The sequence below is a fragment of the Leuresthes tenuis genome, unplaced genomic scaffold (assembly GCF_036924035.1).
Source record: "Leuresthes tenuis unplaced genomic scaffold, fLeuTen1.0.hap1 SCAF_16, whole genome shotgun sequence".
In the NCBI taxonomy this organism is placed as follows: domain Eukaryota; kingdom Metazoa; phylum Chordata; class Actinopteri; order Atheriniformes; family Atherinopsidae; genus Leuresthes; species Leuresthes tenuis.
Window position 1 is genome coordinate 11,448,132 of NW_027325370.1, and position 17,769 is coordinate 11,465,900.

Below are 17,769 nucleotides of genomic sequence, written 5' to 3' on the forward strand. Positions count from 1 at the left end.
ACATTTTCAGCATATTTGGTTCTTCACAATATTTTTAAGATACATTTATGTTACTATACTGTTGACAGAGCTACCAAATATGCTCTTTGTTGAAATATGCAACAACCTAAACAGCTGGTCCTTCATATATTACAAAATACATGTTCTCACTTTCCTCTCATCGAGTCTGGAGATAATCCAAAGAACACAGCATCTACAGTTCACAGCAACCATTTCTTCTGCAAAGTAGTTCCAATAACAAATGTTCACAGTGAGGACAAGTGTTGCTGCGTTTCTATAACACGCCATTTTTAATGCTGTGAGCACCACAAGCAAAAAATCCTTTTCACTTTACTTTCTTCGGGTGAAAGCAGATCTCAACAGAAAGAGGATGTGAGACATCCGGTGGTGAGTAAATCAAGGTTACATTTTTATTAATATGGTACCTGGATTAACACGGCAAGATGTGAATTTGCAATTAGGATGAAATGACCTTTTAAAAATCAACCAACCTTAATTAGCGTAATATGCATGTGGCAGAAATTGGAAATTTTTTTTAACATACCTGTAGTTTACAGGCCAGCGAACCATCCACATGCGATGATAAGAGAGTGAGGTGACGGAGAAGCAGGTGACCAGTGTGAGAGTATAGAAGGTAGAAACAAACACCTTGCACAGACCCTCATTCCACTCATAGTTGGAGTGTTGGCGGCGCAATGTTATGACACAGTACATGGTGATGGGGATGGCCATGTTGAGAATGTGTGTGCCCGCCAGGGTGCAGATGAGGAACTCAAGTGGCTTCCACTTTTTCTGCTTAGCACTGACGCTAAGAATGCTCCAAGTGTTGGCCAGGATGGACACGCCAGAGCAGACCAGCCAAGCCAGCGTGTTGGCGTTAATGACATCATCCTTCATGGTGGTTACACCATACACCATGTTGTAGCGGGGCAGGGCGGAGTCTGGGGGGGCCGCAAGGAACTGTTGGCAAGAGCAGGTACACGCAAGGAGAAGGAGGTGATGGTGACGGGCAGGAGGGGACGCAGGGCATCGAGGGAGGCAGGCATCCTATCTGGGTGGGCGTGTACTCTCCATGGATTGAGCACAGAGGAGAAAAGATATGGTTGTGTTGCAACACTGTGGAATGTTTGAGTGGAAGGAAGGCAGAGATGAGCCAGGTCCCTTACAGGTGTGAACCTGGAGAAGAGAGAGAAAGGACAGAGGTCAGAGTCAGAGGAGTGATGATATAATTAAAACTCATATAATCAGTCCAATTAAAAATATAATCCCTAACCATGCATAGCCTTTCATCTCTGAAGTAACAGGGTTATGTTTCTCACAACAGTTTAAGTGTTACTATCTAAACACTAAGCCACCTATTTCATGTGGGTAACGGAACAGTAATCATGCAGCAGGACCTATTTCAAGAATGGCTTAAAAACTACAGTCATACAAAAAAGGGAACCACAGTATAACCACAGTTATTCATGGAGCTATATAACAATAAATGGGGGATGTGATAACACCACTAGATAATGAAAATAAATAAATCAATGAATTTAAGAAAAGAAATGATCAAATGTTGTCTAAATCAATCTTGTCAATCTTAAATGACATCAATAGCAATACCAACAAATACACAATAAGTCACGTGATCGAGCATAACAGAGGCTCCCAACATTTCTTCTTAAAGCCACACCCCATTTGTATAACAAAGCTGCCCCCCACATGAAGCCCACAAAACAATACCACCAAAAATGTATTGGCACCAATATTGAGGGCCATCTCAGCAAATACAAGACAGTGCTGACTTGGACAATAACCCCAGAAACTGTGTTTGACCAATCTGGTTTCAACAATGGTTCATTTGACAATCCAAAACACTGTATAAGTTATTCTCAAAACAATTCTTTGAAGCCGGGTGAGCTCGCCCTCACAGTTCAAGTATTCTACGTCCTAGAGGCTGGAAATGAAAAGAACCATCACTATAATTCTTTTGATAATTATATGGCAGCATTAGCAAAACAGGACTTAATTTCCTCCAGAATATTATTAATTTGCCATGTACATTGCTTTGTAAAGAAGCACAGTTTCAGCTGAATGTTTCATCTGCAGAGGAAATTGTTGTTTCTCCCCTTTATCTTTACTTTACTTTCAAAGTCTACTCCAGTTGGCACACGAAAACATGGAGAGCCTTTTAACACTGCTTGATGTGGGATTTAAGACCCTGTGAACGCCTGTTGGACTTATCGTAGAGAATGAATGTGTCTACTAGCTATGCCATTTTAATCAAATGAACAACCTTATAAGCTTCCATGCTATAACTAGGGCTGTCACTGTCATGTCATTTTTTGTCTTTCTCTGTTAATTATGCCACTACCATAGTATAATAACAAATAATCAAACATTTTATATAATCCTTACCAAGAATAAAATACATGTATTGTAAAGGAACTCATCAACTTATCAGTACTAATGATAGTTGATGCATCAACCTATAATTTAAGTAGCCATCACAGTTTTTACTATCAGAGAGGTGTTGATTCGGCTGTATGGTACAGTTTAGACAACAGTGTGTGGTGGATATGAATAGTGTTTCTTCCCACAGATATATAGCAGATCACTTTCAAAAGGACAGAGAACAAAATAAAATCAAAAGCAATCTTGTTACAAGCGGCAATCAAAAGGACAGAAGAAATACTCTGCAACAGTTAAAGGGTCATTTTCAGCATCGTACAGCTCCAGGGAGACAATCATCACAAGAGGATAACTTTGGTTCCCCCACTGTGCAGTGAAAAATGCTTGGCACAGCTGGAACATGTTGTCACATCCACTTCCTGTCTTTTCGTTTGTCCAAACATTGATGTGCTGCAGGCAAGACCCCTGAGAGGGGACGGTGAAAATGAAAAGAACTGCGTCATAATCATCCAACTCAAACTTTCACTGATCTAATTCTCTTTCTCACTCTTCCCTACAATAGCACCACAAATATCTTTCAGGAAAGCTTGGTCCTGCTCATGCAAGTACTCACATACTTCTTGGGAACCGTGGAACCACAAGAAACAAGATATGGTCCTCACAACACATAGAAAATATATTTTACTGGCTGAAGAAGCTGCAAAAATCACACAAAAGCAACTAAGTGCAAGGATGTTTTATCTTAGTAAGGACAGATCGACCAAAATTAGACTCCATGTAACATGTGAAATGCAAAGTCTCATCTCTGTTTCAAGCTTAAAACAATGAGGTAGACAATGTGGACAGAAACTCACAGCCAGCAGTTCAACATCTGGGGTGCAAAGATGCTCCCTCTTATAGACATGTCCAGGATTACACCATCTATTGTTAACAAGCACTGCAATCCCTACTTCTTTACAGTTACCACTTTGTCTGTAGTCTTTGTTAACCCTTACAGAATAAAATCCAGACAGAGAGGTGTTAGAGTAATTTTTTGCAACCATGTTGCACCAGTTAAACAATTTTTTGTCCAAACCAGAGTAGAAAAATATTCTTAAAATCTGCATTTTCACAGTTCTAGAGCAAAAATACATGGACATTATAAAGGCAAGATGCCTCTATTGGGTACTAGAAGTGGAAAAACAATGTTAAACCAATATTAGACTGAGGAATAAATTATATAAGTGCAGTTATAGTGGAGATGTTTTGCTAAGATTGTTGAGATTGTAATAAAAAAAATCTTTTTTACCAAGAACTTCATCCAAGCAACATGTTACCATTAAGAGGATCAAGGAAAACACACTGGACTGTCAGTCTTGGAAAAAGAAAATACATGAAACCAGTCTGGGGCATAAAAAGAATGATTCATGGTTTCATAGATTCTGAAATTCCCAGGTGGCTGGGCTGAACTAAGCCAGAGTCTGCATGTTGACTGAACAGAAACCACAGCAGAATCAAACAATAAACATTGTAGCTGTATGGCAACAATGAAAACACACTGTTCAACAGGTCCCATGAGGTAAAGATTGGAAAATACCATGAAGCTATTTTGGTTTTAGAAGCAACAAAGATAGATCCCAACATTAAAAGTAACAAGGTCAAAGCAGTAACGTGGACTATTAAGGACATAAGGATTCCTTAATGGAGGAAGTTAGAGTTATGACAGTGAGAACCATTTCAACCACAACAAAAAAACAACCTAGCAGTATTTGTGACTATGAGCCATTTAGATGCCCATTACCAAGCCGTCTCACAACCTGTGGCTTGATTTTCTCAAGGTTAAATTCACAATACTAAATATGTGTCAGCGTCATCACAACTGGCTGCTTGTCAGTATAGCTACACCTGAATCTTCCCTGTTGACTACCCCATCCTTCCTCTCTGTGCTCCCTTTTCCCGTGTCATCCTGATACTTTCCCTTAACTTTGTATACTGTGTAACGGCTGTCCAGGATACAGGAGTTACTGAAGAGAATTCACTCGTCTCTGCATGTTCTCCATTTGCACTGTGACAGAGAAGGAAAGCACTTTGGAAATTAACACTGCATTTTGTATTGTTCATGCTCACTCACCAACTTTGTTCAGAATTACTCCTCTGTGCAAAGAAACATCAACAGCAAATACATTTAGAAGGAAGCATGACTGGTTTCCATTTTCCACACTCTAAATGCAAAGGGAAAATATATACCGTAAATAAATGTATTCGTTCAATCACAATACTCAAATCAGCTATGTTGTATTTTTCCATATTTTCCAAATATCAAATCTTGCAGTACAAAATCCACTTGTGAGTGAGTGCAACATGCATCTAAATAAAACCACAATTGTCCCCTAACCTTTCAATGAATGTGTTTTTCATGCCTGTGTAATGCTAACCTCAGTAGTGTAACATTTGAACCATTAATTCAATTAAATTCAGTTCAATTCAGTTTTACTTATATAGTGCCAAATTACAACAAATGTCAAGCCACTTAAATAATGTAATCCGATTCAAGCCAATTGAATTTATGCCTTAGCAGTGCATAAATGTGATGCTTCACTGGCATCATATTAATGTACTTCAGACAGTATTTCCAATACAATCAGATGTGATTGCGGACCAAATTTAGTTCAGAATTGGGATTTCTAGAAGAGGTCATTGTACCATGCATTTTGAGGCTTAATGAATCTCTTAATATCACATGCACAATGTTGCCAGTATTGTGCAAAAGTCTTAAGCCATCCCTTATTTCCTTGTATTTAGCCTCCAAGGAGCCTCCCAGATTTAGTAATCTTTTAAATTGGTCTTGAGCAATATTTCTTCAGGCTTTGTGATGTCATCAGACATGTCACTGGACTGGGGTTATGTGCAATTTTCATGTCAATGAGTGGCAAAAAGACAGTTGGCTCAATGGCCACGGACTGTTTGACCAGCTCAAAAGACAGTTAATACATCTAAAATAGTAAAATTCCAAAAAGTAAAGAGAAAAAAGTCAAACCAATTTCTGCCATTCGGAGACGACTGGAATCCAGGCTTGGAAACAAGGATTTGCAGTAAAGAATGTGTCTAATATGTTACATTTCTGAGTAAAAATCAATACTGTACAATATTATCATTAATTACAGATGTGATAAACCATATAGCATTTCCCATTTCTGGTCCATGGAACTGCATCAAATTTTTTGCATTTTAAAAGGGAAAAACATGACAAACAATGTTTCTTTTAGTCTGCATTTTGGATGAAAGTTAGATATTGGCTGTCAAAACAATCCTAGAGGAACAATTTACTATGTTCACATCTAACATGAGCTAAACAGTTCATTCAATGCTATAGTTTCATGACATCAGACATCAATGTCCGAGTTCCACAGATTATTTGGAGGAAATTATTAATGTATTAATTAATTTAATTAATTTAATTTAAGATGATATTTATTTCTGATAAATTAAATTCTTTATTTTAACTTTTACTTGTTATTCTGTTTTTATTGTTTTCATTATCTAACTGACCAGAACTTTAACTGTAACTGTAAACTGTGGTTGTTGTAAACGTGCTATATAAATAAACGTGACCTTGGCCTAATACTCCCAATCCCATGATTAGCAGAGGCAGTAATATTGAATGCTTTTACCACTTAGGGGCCAATAATTCAAGTGCTCTCGGCGTGTCTTGATAGAACAGGGTTGCAACATAGGTGCATATCTATATCTGACGGTTTTCAAAGGAATGTGTTTTTGTTTATTAGGCCAATTAACACTGACCTATAAATCACTCTAACTAATTAAAGCTATTCAAGAAGCCTGAAGAACTATTCCCTAAGACTGCTGAAAGATATTACAAGAAAGCTTTTCTAAGAGGGTTCAGGCTGTGTTGAAGAATAAAGGTGGTCACATGTCAGCCCTCTATTGCATATTACAGGGAAAATATTATCCTTCAGCTGCTTCAACATGAAATGGCCTGATTCATCAGGGTCAAGAAGCCTCATCAGATTGTAAAAATCTCATGAACAACTAACAATTTAACAAGGTCAGTTCAAGAGATCATTTACAATGAATCCTGTACATTTGATTAACATTCTAGTTGTTTCTGTGACATTTTTTGGATGTTTGCAAGGTTAGATACACAAATCACAAATTTTCTATGGTTATACAAAAATGTCAATATAATTTCTTGAAAGTGGTCGTGTGACTTGTTCGGTAAAAAGCAAAAATAACATCTAATCATCCGAGATACGTCTTTTAGCTATTAAGAAATTACAATTTTACCAGCAGTATGCTCCAAATGAAAGATGAGTCACATTTAAATGTTGTCTCAATATATCGAAACAATTGCCCTTTCCAACACAGGTAGAGAGCAATGAAACATAAACTTTAAAGCCCTTCTGCTAGGATGACTCATACAGCTCAAGAGGAATAGAGGCAGCTTTCAATTAAATAGAAGAAATTACAGCAAGGCCTAACATGGTCATCTCAGCATTTGTACAAGCAGTTTTTTCACCTCTGGGAATAGCTAGAAATATATTGGAGATCTAAAACAGAACGTATGATATTTCTAGGTCATCTTTAATCCACTTAGCTTTTTTCTCTGTTTTACCCATGTACAAAGACTGGATTTTGAGCTGGTTAGCCTTTGCTCCTGGTTCATTTGTAAAACTGATGCCAGACGTCACTGAGCACTCAGATCACTTGCAGATGTCTGCGGATTGATGCCAAAGTTATTATCTGTGCTTATTACAATTCTTTGTCATTGTGACCAAAAATTCTAAAAAAAATTGCCAGTTTGGTCAAATGCCAAGTAACAAGGTTAAAACATTATTGTGAAGCACTGAAACAGCAAATTCCCAATGTTTCATTAACCACACAGTCTACGTGGTTTTGCCATTATAAATAACTCATAAATCCAAATTCCATATAAAGTCCACCAGGGATTTCCATTAAAACAATAATGGAAATAATATAATATACAGTATATAATGGAGAAATATCAACTACTAGAGTCATTCAGTTACCTATCCAAAGCGTTGAGTTACACTAATAGACTGTATACAAAAAATGAATGCAGTCACTCACTGTCAAAGATGAAATCATTGAGGCTGATGGCTACTAGGAGTTGGCCACAAAGCACCTCTGGTTCTAAAAGACTTCCATTTAAATAATGTTAACTCCTTCTGATCGGTGTGTTGGTGAAACAAGTGTTGAAAACATCTAAGACAATATTTGTGAGAAAATCAGATTAGTCAATCAACTTCGACAGTCCTAAGAAAGAAAAAAAAACATTTTATTTTATCTATTTATTTTCTGTGGAGGCGTGCAAGCAGCAGTGATGTCATTGCAGTTCTCAAAAGAGTATAAATGGTATAACAGAAGCAGCAGTGGTAGTAGTTGTGGTGCTAGTTCTATCTGAATGCTTGACTGACGGGCCTCCCAACCACACAAGCGCTAACAGTTCGATCACCCACAATCCCATGGGCCTCCAAGCCAAATCTGTCCTCTACACAAGGGAAATCAGCGCTGACAATTCAGCACACACATACACGTGAAATGTAGGCTTTCTCGTTTTAACACCAAGATACTGAATGTTAAATGAGTGGCACAGATTCACTGTGGCACAGATACAAGCAGGGTCAGACAACAAAAATGGGTCATGCATTTTAATCATAACTGATTTTACACTTTCTCTGACCTACATGAACTGTGAACAAGCAAACGTGAAGGATTGCTTAACAGCATAGATAGAGTTAGTGTTATTTTTATTGGATGAATGGATCCTTTCCTGTTGTCTGTCATCAAGCAATTTCATCCAAATTATTACTATCCGCATTGTTGACTAATCTCTACTGCCTTCCGAGGAAGAACAGAATTATCCCCCTTAGTTTATCAATGTATATTTAACTGAAAATGATATAATAAGCATTTAAAGTCCTTGTGCAAATGATACAAGTTAAACAAAACTGTTTGAGTTTGGAAAGAAATACAAAGAATGTGGTGCTTTTTTTTTTTTTTTTACAAAGATAAGAGGGCAAAAACTCATTCTAGCAGAACTAATCTAACAGAGTTTGTGTTGTAATAAGTTCACTAAATGTTTACAATGTAAATACTTCATAAACTATCATAAACCTTCCTCTGCTTTCAAATGGTTAAATGCTTTCTTTGCATATAGTGAGCTTGACAAATTTCTTTCTTTCTTTTTTCACTGAAACAAGTCAGTTTTGGGGTTGAAAATCATGTGATATTTTGTGTGATATTTATGGGTGAAGAATCACTCACAGACCTGAAAATGTAAATTTCCAATGAAAATGAAAATGAAAAATGAAAATGAAATTTGTACGTACATTTCTTTATGTATACCAGTCCAAAGAAGAAAAACACAATTTCAACCAGACTAAACACTGTTCAGTCCCTTTTCCACAATTGTTATAAAATCAGATTTGAGTGCATATAACATCATAACACATTTACTGGACCATTAAAAGTCCATAGGAAGATGAGGCTTATCAAGTGCTGCTGTCACCCACAGGGGTAAGTCAGTTGTCACATGGATAAATGATTGTGTGTTATATGGAATTGGATATGGCAAAGTTCTTGACAGAGCTGAGATAGACGGGAAGAAAAAAGTGAACCTGACTAATGTTGGCAGGTAGAAGACAAATGTATCTGTTAAAACAAAGGATACAATGGTATCTAAAGAAGATCATACCACTAATTAGAGAGACACCTGTTCCAAGGACCGTGACTGTGATATCTTTAGCATCCCGATCAGCACAGCTTGGTCAGCTTATTGGGTGTAGCACAGTGAAACTTGATGTTCATGTGTGTTGCTTACCCACATCTTGTAGCTTCAATCTACCAGCACTGGAGTGGACTACTTTTATAAGCTCCCTGCTGACAAGAGTGATGCATGGGGTCTTGTTGCCCAAGCAGCCACTCATCTCTGGAGCTGTCAGAGAGGAAAATACTGTGCTCTAAAAGACAGCACTGCTTTCCCAAGAGCACAGGCTCAGTATCCAATATTACACCTCTGATCCTTACACATGACAGATGATTTAGTTTGAAAGTAGTCAGCAGGAATACCTTTAGGAAAAAAACACTCATCCTCTGCACACTACTAGTATGGTCCTATAACTTTTGTAAAGGGAATGTCTTAACCAGAAATGTAACTATCTATCCTATTTAAAATCAATTATAAAACATCAAAACTTATTGGACATATGTCTTAAAAATAAATCTAATTTATTTTCTCTCTAAAAAAACCTATTATCTTATTCCAACAGTAGTTTGTTCATTTTCTTGACTGATCTCTGATATATTTATTCATGTTCTTAACTGTAGACTTTTTTCACTTAACAACTACAGTTGTCAAGAAGTAGATTATAAGGTTCAATGCATTAACACGTAACAAAAAAAAAATAGACAAAAGCAAATAAAAATCTTTCTCACCATAGAATTGTGGACCTATATCTATAGTATCTATAGTAGTAACTTTGCTGTATTCATATTTTTGTATGTAAATTATGTGTGTACTGTTGTGCAATTAGTGCTAAATTAGATGCAGCCAGTTTTGGCCAAAAAAACTGATTGAATCTGAAAAGTTATATTTTCCTGGTTAAATAAAAGGTTAGAAAAAAAAACTTAATGAAAGAACACGAAAAGAAGCCTCATGAATACTTGCAGCACTGTCTTTGGTCATATCAATCCAAAATCAATATGTCTTGATCAGCAATCAGATAGGGTGAATGGTTACTTTCAATAAAGCCTAACTGCTTTTTTTTTAAGGAAACCTAACACAAAATATTCAACACTTTAATTTTGTAAGAATTTAACTGAATCATATAAATATATTTTTTTTAAATCATTGATTTACTTGGATCAATTCCATGTAATAGTAAAATTAGTAGTAATTTTTAATTAGTTTAACCAAAAAACTGAATCAGATCAAATAACTTTAATAAACCATAACCATTTATACTGACCCAACCCAAACACATACAAACAACAGAACTGCTTAATGTTACAAAATAAATGAATATTTTGTGCATAAAACCATAACCATAAAACCTTCAATAATGAGTGTTTGGCTACTGTGTGTTTGGATTGCAAACATAATGAGCTATAGCTGGGTGTCAAAATGCAAGTGCAACAAATCTGACATCACAGAGACCACAAAGTGCAACAGAAATCAAAAATAGGAAATATGAGGAAAAGCATTAGAGTTATGGTATCTCTCAGACCTCTGACGGCTGATCTATGATCATTAGTTGTACAGCAAAGTCCAGTTGCCTTTCTTGGAAATGTTCATATTCCTCTTTTCAAGCTCCAATAAAAGCAGAAGCTCTTTCTTTTTGGAAATGCAACGCTGGCTTAGAAATTTTCAGTTGAAAATAAATTGTCCTAATAGCTGACCTATGTGACATTCCCAGACAATTTCTTAATATAGGAGATTGAATCAGAACACTGTGGCAGTTCAAGCACACTATCACAGCTGTGGCTGCTCCTTGGACAAAGATAAATTTGCAATTTTCCCATTTATGGAGCATTTTAAGACCAAGACATCAAATGACGACTAGTTGGTTGCTGCCAGGGCTTATCAAAGTGTAATGCACATGCATTAGGCTGTTTATAAGAGGTGAGAAACCTAAATGGAATGCCAGTCAATTGGGGAAATTAGATTGAAGGAGAGGTTCAATGTACCAGCAGCTGAATATTAAATATCAGCAAAAAGGCAAGAATAGAGTAACATGGCAATGAAAAAAATTATCCTATTCATACAAACCTAATGGGAGTGAGAGGCATATTTTCATCCTCAATTACATTTTTAATAACCATAATACCACAATCACACATAAATACTGATTTGCCTGAAATGCGATGCAAAATCTTGGAATAACTCATAATGTATATTTCGCATTTCATGTCAAGTTTTTAGCAATTTACAATCGTGGTGCATTTAATGATTCACACAGTGCAGGTGGAGAGGCCTCCTTCACAGCATGAGGGATTGGGTTGACTCTAAGAAGCTAAAACTCTATCAGTCTTACTCATCTACATTGAGGGCTCATTATCTAGTTATCAATGAGCGGCCCCGACAGACTCATTTTACATGACAAATCGGCAGGACTGACTTTAACCCACTATATACTAAAGAGTTACCACAATATGCAATTATCTTTTTTAAAAGGCAAGAAGCACATATTTACCATCTCCCACGCCCTTTTCGTTGAATATTATAAGAAAAAAGTATTCCAGGGAGAAAGGAAAAATGAAGCAGATAGCTTTGTCGGGTCTTATAATTTATTAGGGGTTCTTCCTGGATGGTTACATCATCATAAACAGAGTCACAACAGCATAAAAATGGATGAATGGATAAATAGAAAATACTCTCTCTTCCTCCATACTGGCAGAATGTCCCTCCCAGACCTTACAGACTGGGACTCTTTACCAGAAGCACCTATTCACTTCATAGTTGACCTTTTTTGCATTGCAGTGCGTCTGGCTCAGTCTAAATAAGTCGTACATACATTTTATCTCTATTGTCAGTTCCGTTTAGATGTGTCCAAACTGAATTCTACATCCAAAAAGGAAGAAAAGCAGATATTAATACAGCAGTAAGTAGAGATCTGCTCAGCTTGTAAACAAATATCTGGCTCTCTCACCACAATCAAAATCCCTTAGACCACAGCTCATTTACATGACAGCCAGATGGCTTATTGTGTCACCTATAACTGACATATCCTTATCATGTCTTTAAGAGATAAGCTATTGGTAAACCACTATCACATTAGGCACTCTGCTTCACTGCTCTGGAAACAGACCAAGTCTCTTATTGTGGATGTTGCATAGCAACTGCATCAGTCTTTCAGAAAACATTCAGCAGAAAGAAACAAACTTAAGATTGCAGAACCTGCATGTTTCCCTTATGAATATAGATTTCAATTTTTTATAAAGCTTTTCTTTGTAAAATATTGATTCCAAACCTGACTATGCTGAGCAACTGGGACTGCTGTACTGCTCTGCAAACACTCCTGTATGATGAGAGCGAAGCTGAATTTCATATCACTGTGGTTGACTCATTCGCTACTCCCTATACAATAGTCTACCTTTTTCTGCTGTCATAAAGCACACTCATTAAAGATCATCACTGGCAAAAGAAGTGTTGCAGTACAGAGTGTAGCAATTTGCTTTGTGGGACTGTGGAACATATAGCTCACATCATCTGAAATTGCATCGCTTAATGGCAAAATTTCTAACTTACAATGTGATTACCTTTAGAGATAAATTAACAAGGGTGTCTCAGTCCAAATATTACATGTTGGTATACATGTAATATTTGGATTTGACATGTACAGTCAGCTTTTTCATTTCTCAAACAGTTTAAATACAACAAAGTTTGTATTCCAAAATAACATGAAGTTACATTAAATGACAACCTTTACCATGTCATTTTATGTGCTTGTGGTACTCAAATCCTTTGTCCCATGCTCAAATGTTTTGTATGTTACTATTAGGTTTTAGCCCATTTGGGGTGAGAAAGGAAACAAATTCAAAGAGCATCAGAGAGCTGGCCATGAGTTGAGGGCTGTTACTATTGTGAATTTCTAGTTGACAGTTTGTCATACAAGTAACTGCAGTACGTGATTATATGGTCTCTGATCATTTTCAAAACCCCAGTCTGCTAAAAATGAAATGATACACATACAATTTGGAATACTGACAGCCATCCGTTGGCAAAAATACTAGAACATCAAAAAAAAAAACTATGCTTCTGTTTGCCTTTTATGTTTTGCAAACAAAAAAAACTGCATGGCATATATGACATGTATACAGCAAAAGACAGATGATGTCATTTAAAGGGTGTCAACCTTCAATCAGTCAATTCAATCGAAGAGACCAGCTAAAGTGTAGAAAACCCTGTGGAAATATAACATATATCCATGTCACCCTGCCATTTTCAACCAAGCGAATGAAAACAACTGATGGCGTAAAATCATCATGATTATCTCAAATAAATACAATTATACTATTGTGTGAAAAACCTACTGATATGTTGTTCAAATGTGACTGAAACACTGGTCTCAATGAACTGTTTAAATTAGTGGGATGGTGCTCAGAATTTAATGAGAGATGACAAGATTACATATTGCATTATGATTTTCTCACAGAGAGTACCTCTCCTTCGGTGCTGTCACTGTAAAGTATAAGCTTACAGCAGATGACGACAGCCAGCAAATACGCATGTGCACATACTCAAGGTCTCATACAACAACAATAACACGTTGTGAGCGCATGCCCCCTCCGTTTAATCACAGCGTATCACTAATACACAGCAGGGTGGCAGAGTAAGTTGGCAGCCCACTCTCTAACCAGATTCCAGCCCCTGTGTCAGCCCTGCTCTGCCGAATCCTCCAAACCAAACCAGTGAAACCTTACACTAAGTAAGACCTGCCCCAGTTAAACTACTGCAGAGCGATTAGGATATCAGACAAAAACTAAGTGCCTCATTTGATTCCTGTCTGGCTGGAAATGACTTCCAGAACTGAAAATGTAAAATCTATATGCATGTTGCTGCAGGTCATAGAAATCCCAGTTGAGATTGTGATCTGCTGCTATATCGTGAGAAAAGGCAAGTTTACACCACTTCACCTACATTTAAGCCCTATTCAAACATGAGATATCAAACATTAACAACTTCAGCAATATGTTAAAGGTATGGCATGCAGTCTCAGTCTATGTAGTGGCTTATTCAGGCACACATACAACAGTGAAAGTAAGCATGGAATAGTTGCTATTCAAGATTGAAAAGTTCATGCAGTGAGATACCACAGCAAAGTCCTTGAAGAGTCAGTTTTCTGGCAACATGTCAAACGTGATGTGGTTGTGTAAAAACATACCGATGGGTGACTGGATCAGCTGAAAACATGGCTTTTCAACATGTCTGCCTATTAAACATTACGTTTTAAAGAACTCCGGCTGCTTTCTCACTGGTGAAGGTTTTACTGCACTGCAGCGTTGAGCATGGTTGTCATAACCTCAAGAAAAAGGAGACCTTTTAACTTCACCTGGGGACACTGTCACCACTGTCCTTCACTGTGTGTCAAAGGAGAAGCTCTGGCACAGCCTGGAACTCTGACACTCCTCATACCATAACCACCTTTGGACATCAACATATCAACTGACCATAAACATATCAGCCTAACAAGTATGCTGTTATAGTGTTAAACACAACAGTAGTTAATGGGAGCATATACAAATCTTGCTCTCCCACATGTTTACACTTCTGGAACAGGTGCTGTGTCAATGTGTTCACAATAGCTTATAGCTTATTACTTGCAAGGGTTTTATTGCACTTTGTAGCAACAAAGGCAGTCACTGTCAACTCTACACTGTAAAAACACTAAGCATAGCTTTGTCTTGTTTATTTGGATTAGATGCAGTGAAAAAACAGGCGCTCTAATCATCAAATTAGTTGGAAATTCAAACCAGACCCATGATATATGTATTTAAAGACGCAATCTGTAAAGTTCCCCTTAACAGCAGATTTTATATCAACTTAAGAGCAGCTGCTGCTATGTGTGTGAATCTGCTAATGCAACCGTGTGCAGCTCAGACTTGTGCTTTGTTACAAGGTTACAAGGTAACAAGTTGACAGACTGGTATGTATTGTTACATTAAAGCACCGGGTGCTCATTCATGCATGACACCAACATGTTCAGTTGCCTGAAGATAATGGAAAACATTAAATGTCTGAAATAGGTTTCAGATATAGACTGGATTATATCTTTTATTGGGCTCGTTAGTAACTACTCTGGAAGCCGAGCGTCACATCATTGTCTTAAAGATTTTGTGCAGTCATTAGAGAACAGCAAGCTGCCAGCACTGACATGCCACGCCATATGTCATGCAATATTTCTTCATTGCACATGGTTTTCCAGTAACACAAAGCAGCTACAACTAACATCGCCATTTCGGCTGCTGCATCCTGTAAATGTTGGATGACTGACCACAAATCTTCTTAAAAGGTAAAAGGTACGAAACAGTCATGAGCCAGAATCCAACAGGCTGTTTGATGTTCCTGAGAAAACTTGCGAGTGCTTTTCTTAGCTGCATGACCAGCTTGTTGCAGTATAAGAGGCTGAATTTTCCATCACAAACGTAAACCCTTGAGGCTTTCTTCCTGTTTATATTAGGCTACCTCCAGTCATTACTCTGGCTGGATAACTGGCCACCATATGGCAGCAGAAGCACAGTTCGACTTTGACGCTGCCATGTCGCATAGTTTAGGACACGTACTTAAGACTTAATTTCAAACTTGTGTAAGGGAACTAAATCATCCAGAGAGGATAATAATTCTAATGTACTGTTGAATGTCATTAGTGCCAAATTATATAATGCCATCTAGATGAAGGCGGTCAATGTGCTGTTGGTGAGTGAAAAATAGAGGAGTGTGAACACAGGCTAACACGGTCACAAAATGACAGAACCAAATGTGTGACAAACAAAATGTCACACATGCCCTGGGAAACACTGAGATCTGTTGTGAGGCTTTATGGTGTAGCAGGAACTGCCAGACGCAGGCCACAGCGCTTTCTGTGAGCAGCAAAAGGGATCACTGGCTAACATGATGATAAACTCCCAGCCCATCCTCGGTAATTATGATGGAAATAGGCAACAAAATCAAGCGACTGACCCTGTGCACATGTATCACACACAATACGAAGAATGGATAAAGCATAGCATCACCTTCTCTAAAACTTTGGTAGCGTATATGACCTAAAGCCAATAGACAGTTCAAGACAGAGAAAACACTCTTTGGAGTGGGGTAGTGCAGGTTTTCTTTCCTTTTTTTCCAGTGCTTAAAGAAAGTGTTGGGGTAAATGAGGTAGTTTATAGCCAATAAAACCACTGCGGAAACAACACTTCTTTATGTACTTTTATGTCCGTATTTTGATGTCCTAAAACTAAGCTGGTAAGTTGGCATCAATGCAGCTGAAAACTTGGGTACTAATTATGAATTATATTCACATATTAACATAACTCAATTTCATACACTTATAAACATATATGTATGTATAAATCTCTGTCTTTATATATATAGATATATATACACATATACATATACACATATATGTAGGCTACATATCCCACTTGTATGTATGCTAATCATGATGATTGCACTCAGTGGGCTGTTTTTTTTCCTCAGTCAATAAGAGCATTTATGTATCTAGGTTATTTGTCCCTCTTACTGGTGGGAGTACTCTGTCAATCACTGCCAATATGATCTGGGTAATTACCAGTTGTACAGCAAATGTCTTCAATGTAAATGACGCACCTTATTTAGTTAAGTTCTCGTATCCTGTAACAAAACCTATAATGTGTGGTGCACACCATTCGTCTTTTAGGCCACTTCTCGATTTGTCTGCCATGCCATTTAATTAGAATGCCATCCTCAATACAGGTCAGATCTACAGCCTAAGTCCACAAGAATGTTACATTTGGATTCAAATTTCGACAATTATTTACTTTTTCTCATAAACTGAGATGTGCAGCAGGACGCCACCTGTTCGGGTGAAGCCTCGATGTTTATATTTGTTTTAAATACATTACCATTATTAATTAAGCAAGCTAAACACAACAGGGTCTGGCATTAAATGTGCTGCGTGAATCTTATCTTACCTTTCCACGGGGTGTTTGGGCTCCTATCGGCTCATGGTTCCGTGGAATAAAAAGACACTCGTTCATTCACGTTAGTTTAAGTCCGTAAAAGTGGCTTCCCTGCATTTAAATCCCCAAACTGCACAGCGACGACTGTCAACAGCATCAAGTTAAGGAAATGACCTGCAAAATGAAGGGTGAGCCCTGAAACACCACACTATCACAGCTGTGGCTGCTCCTCTAGTGTCTTGTTGTCCTCTTTTGTCTCATTTAGAGACGAAACTGTGAAATAGCCGAGCAATTAGAATGATCTCTTAAATGTCCGTTTTTCTTTCGGAAGCGGATAGTCGTGCGACGGGACGAGCGGGTGAGCTAATTGAAGGTAAAAGGAGAAAATCTTCTTGTATCCTCCGACTCATGCGAGGCGGGCGATGGATGAGGCATGATTGCTGCGCGCCCTCGACAGATCAGGCGCGTTCGCGAGTCAGACTATCTGTGGCCGTGGGAGTGAACCGCAATAAGGAATAATTCATAGAAAAATGTTGGCATTCAGACAGGGCTGTCCCTGAACGTTTAATTCTTGCTTTCAATTGTGAAAAAAGGCAGTATTTGAATGACCGTGAAGGGCGTATTTTCTTAAACCCTCATTTGAATAAGCTGATTAAAAATGGACCTCATTTGCTGTATTCAGAAAAAAATAGATACGCC

The 17,769-nt window shown here is 37.6% G+C and overlaps 1 protein-coding gene across 1 annotated transcript in view; it reads right to left on the bottom strand.

Moving 5' to 3' along the window:
* gpr153 (G protein-coupled receptor 153) overlaps positions 1-17,507 on the bottom strand; it is a 31,377-nt gene extending 13,870 nt beyond the window's left edge. Inside the window, exons 1-2 of the mRNA XM_072367495.1 lie at positions 17,083-17,507; positions 545-1,176 (exon numbers count right to left, since the gene is read on the bottom strand). Coding sequence (XP_072223596.1) covers positions 545-918 — 374 coding nt within the window. The 5' untranslated portion in view covers positions 919-1,176; positions 17,083-17,507. The remainder of the gene's footprint in view (positions 1-544; positions 1,177-17,082) is intronic.
* Between the last annotated feature and the right edge of the window lie 262 nt (positions 17,508-17,769).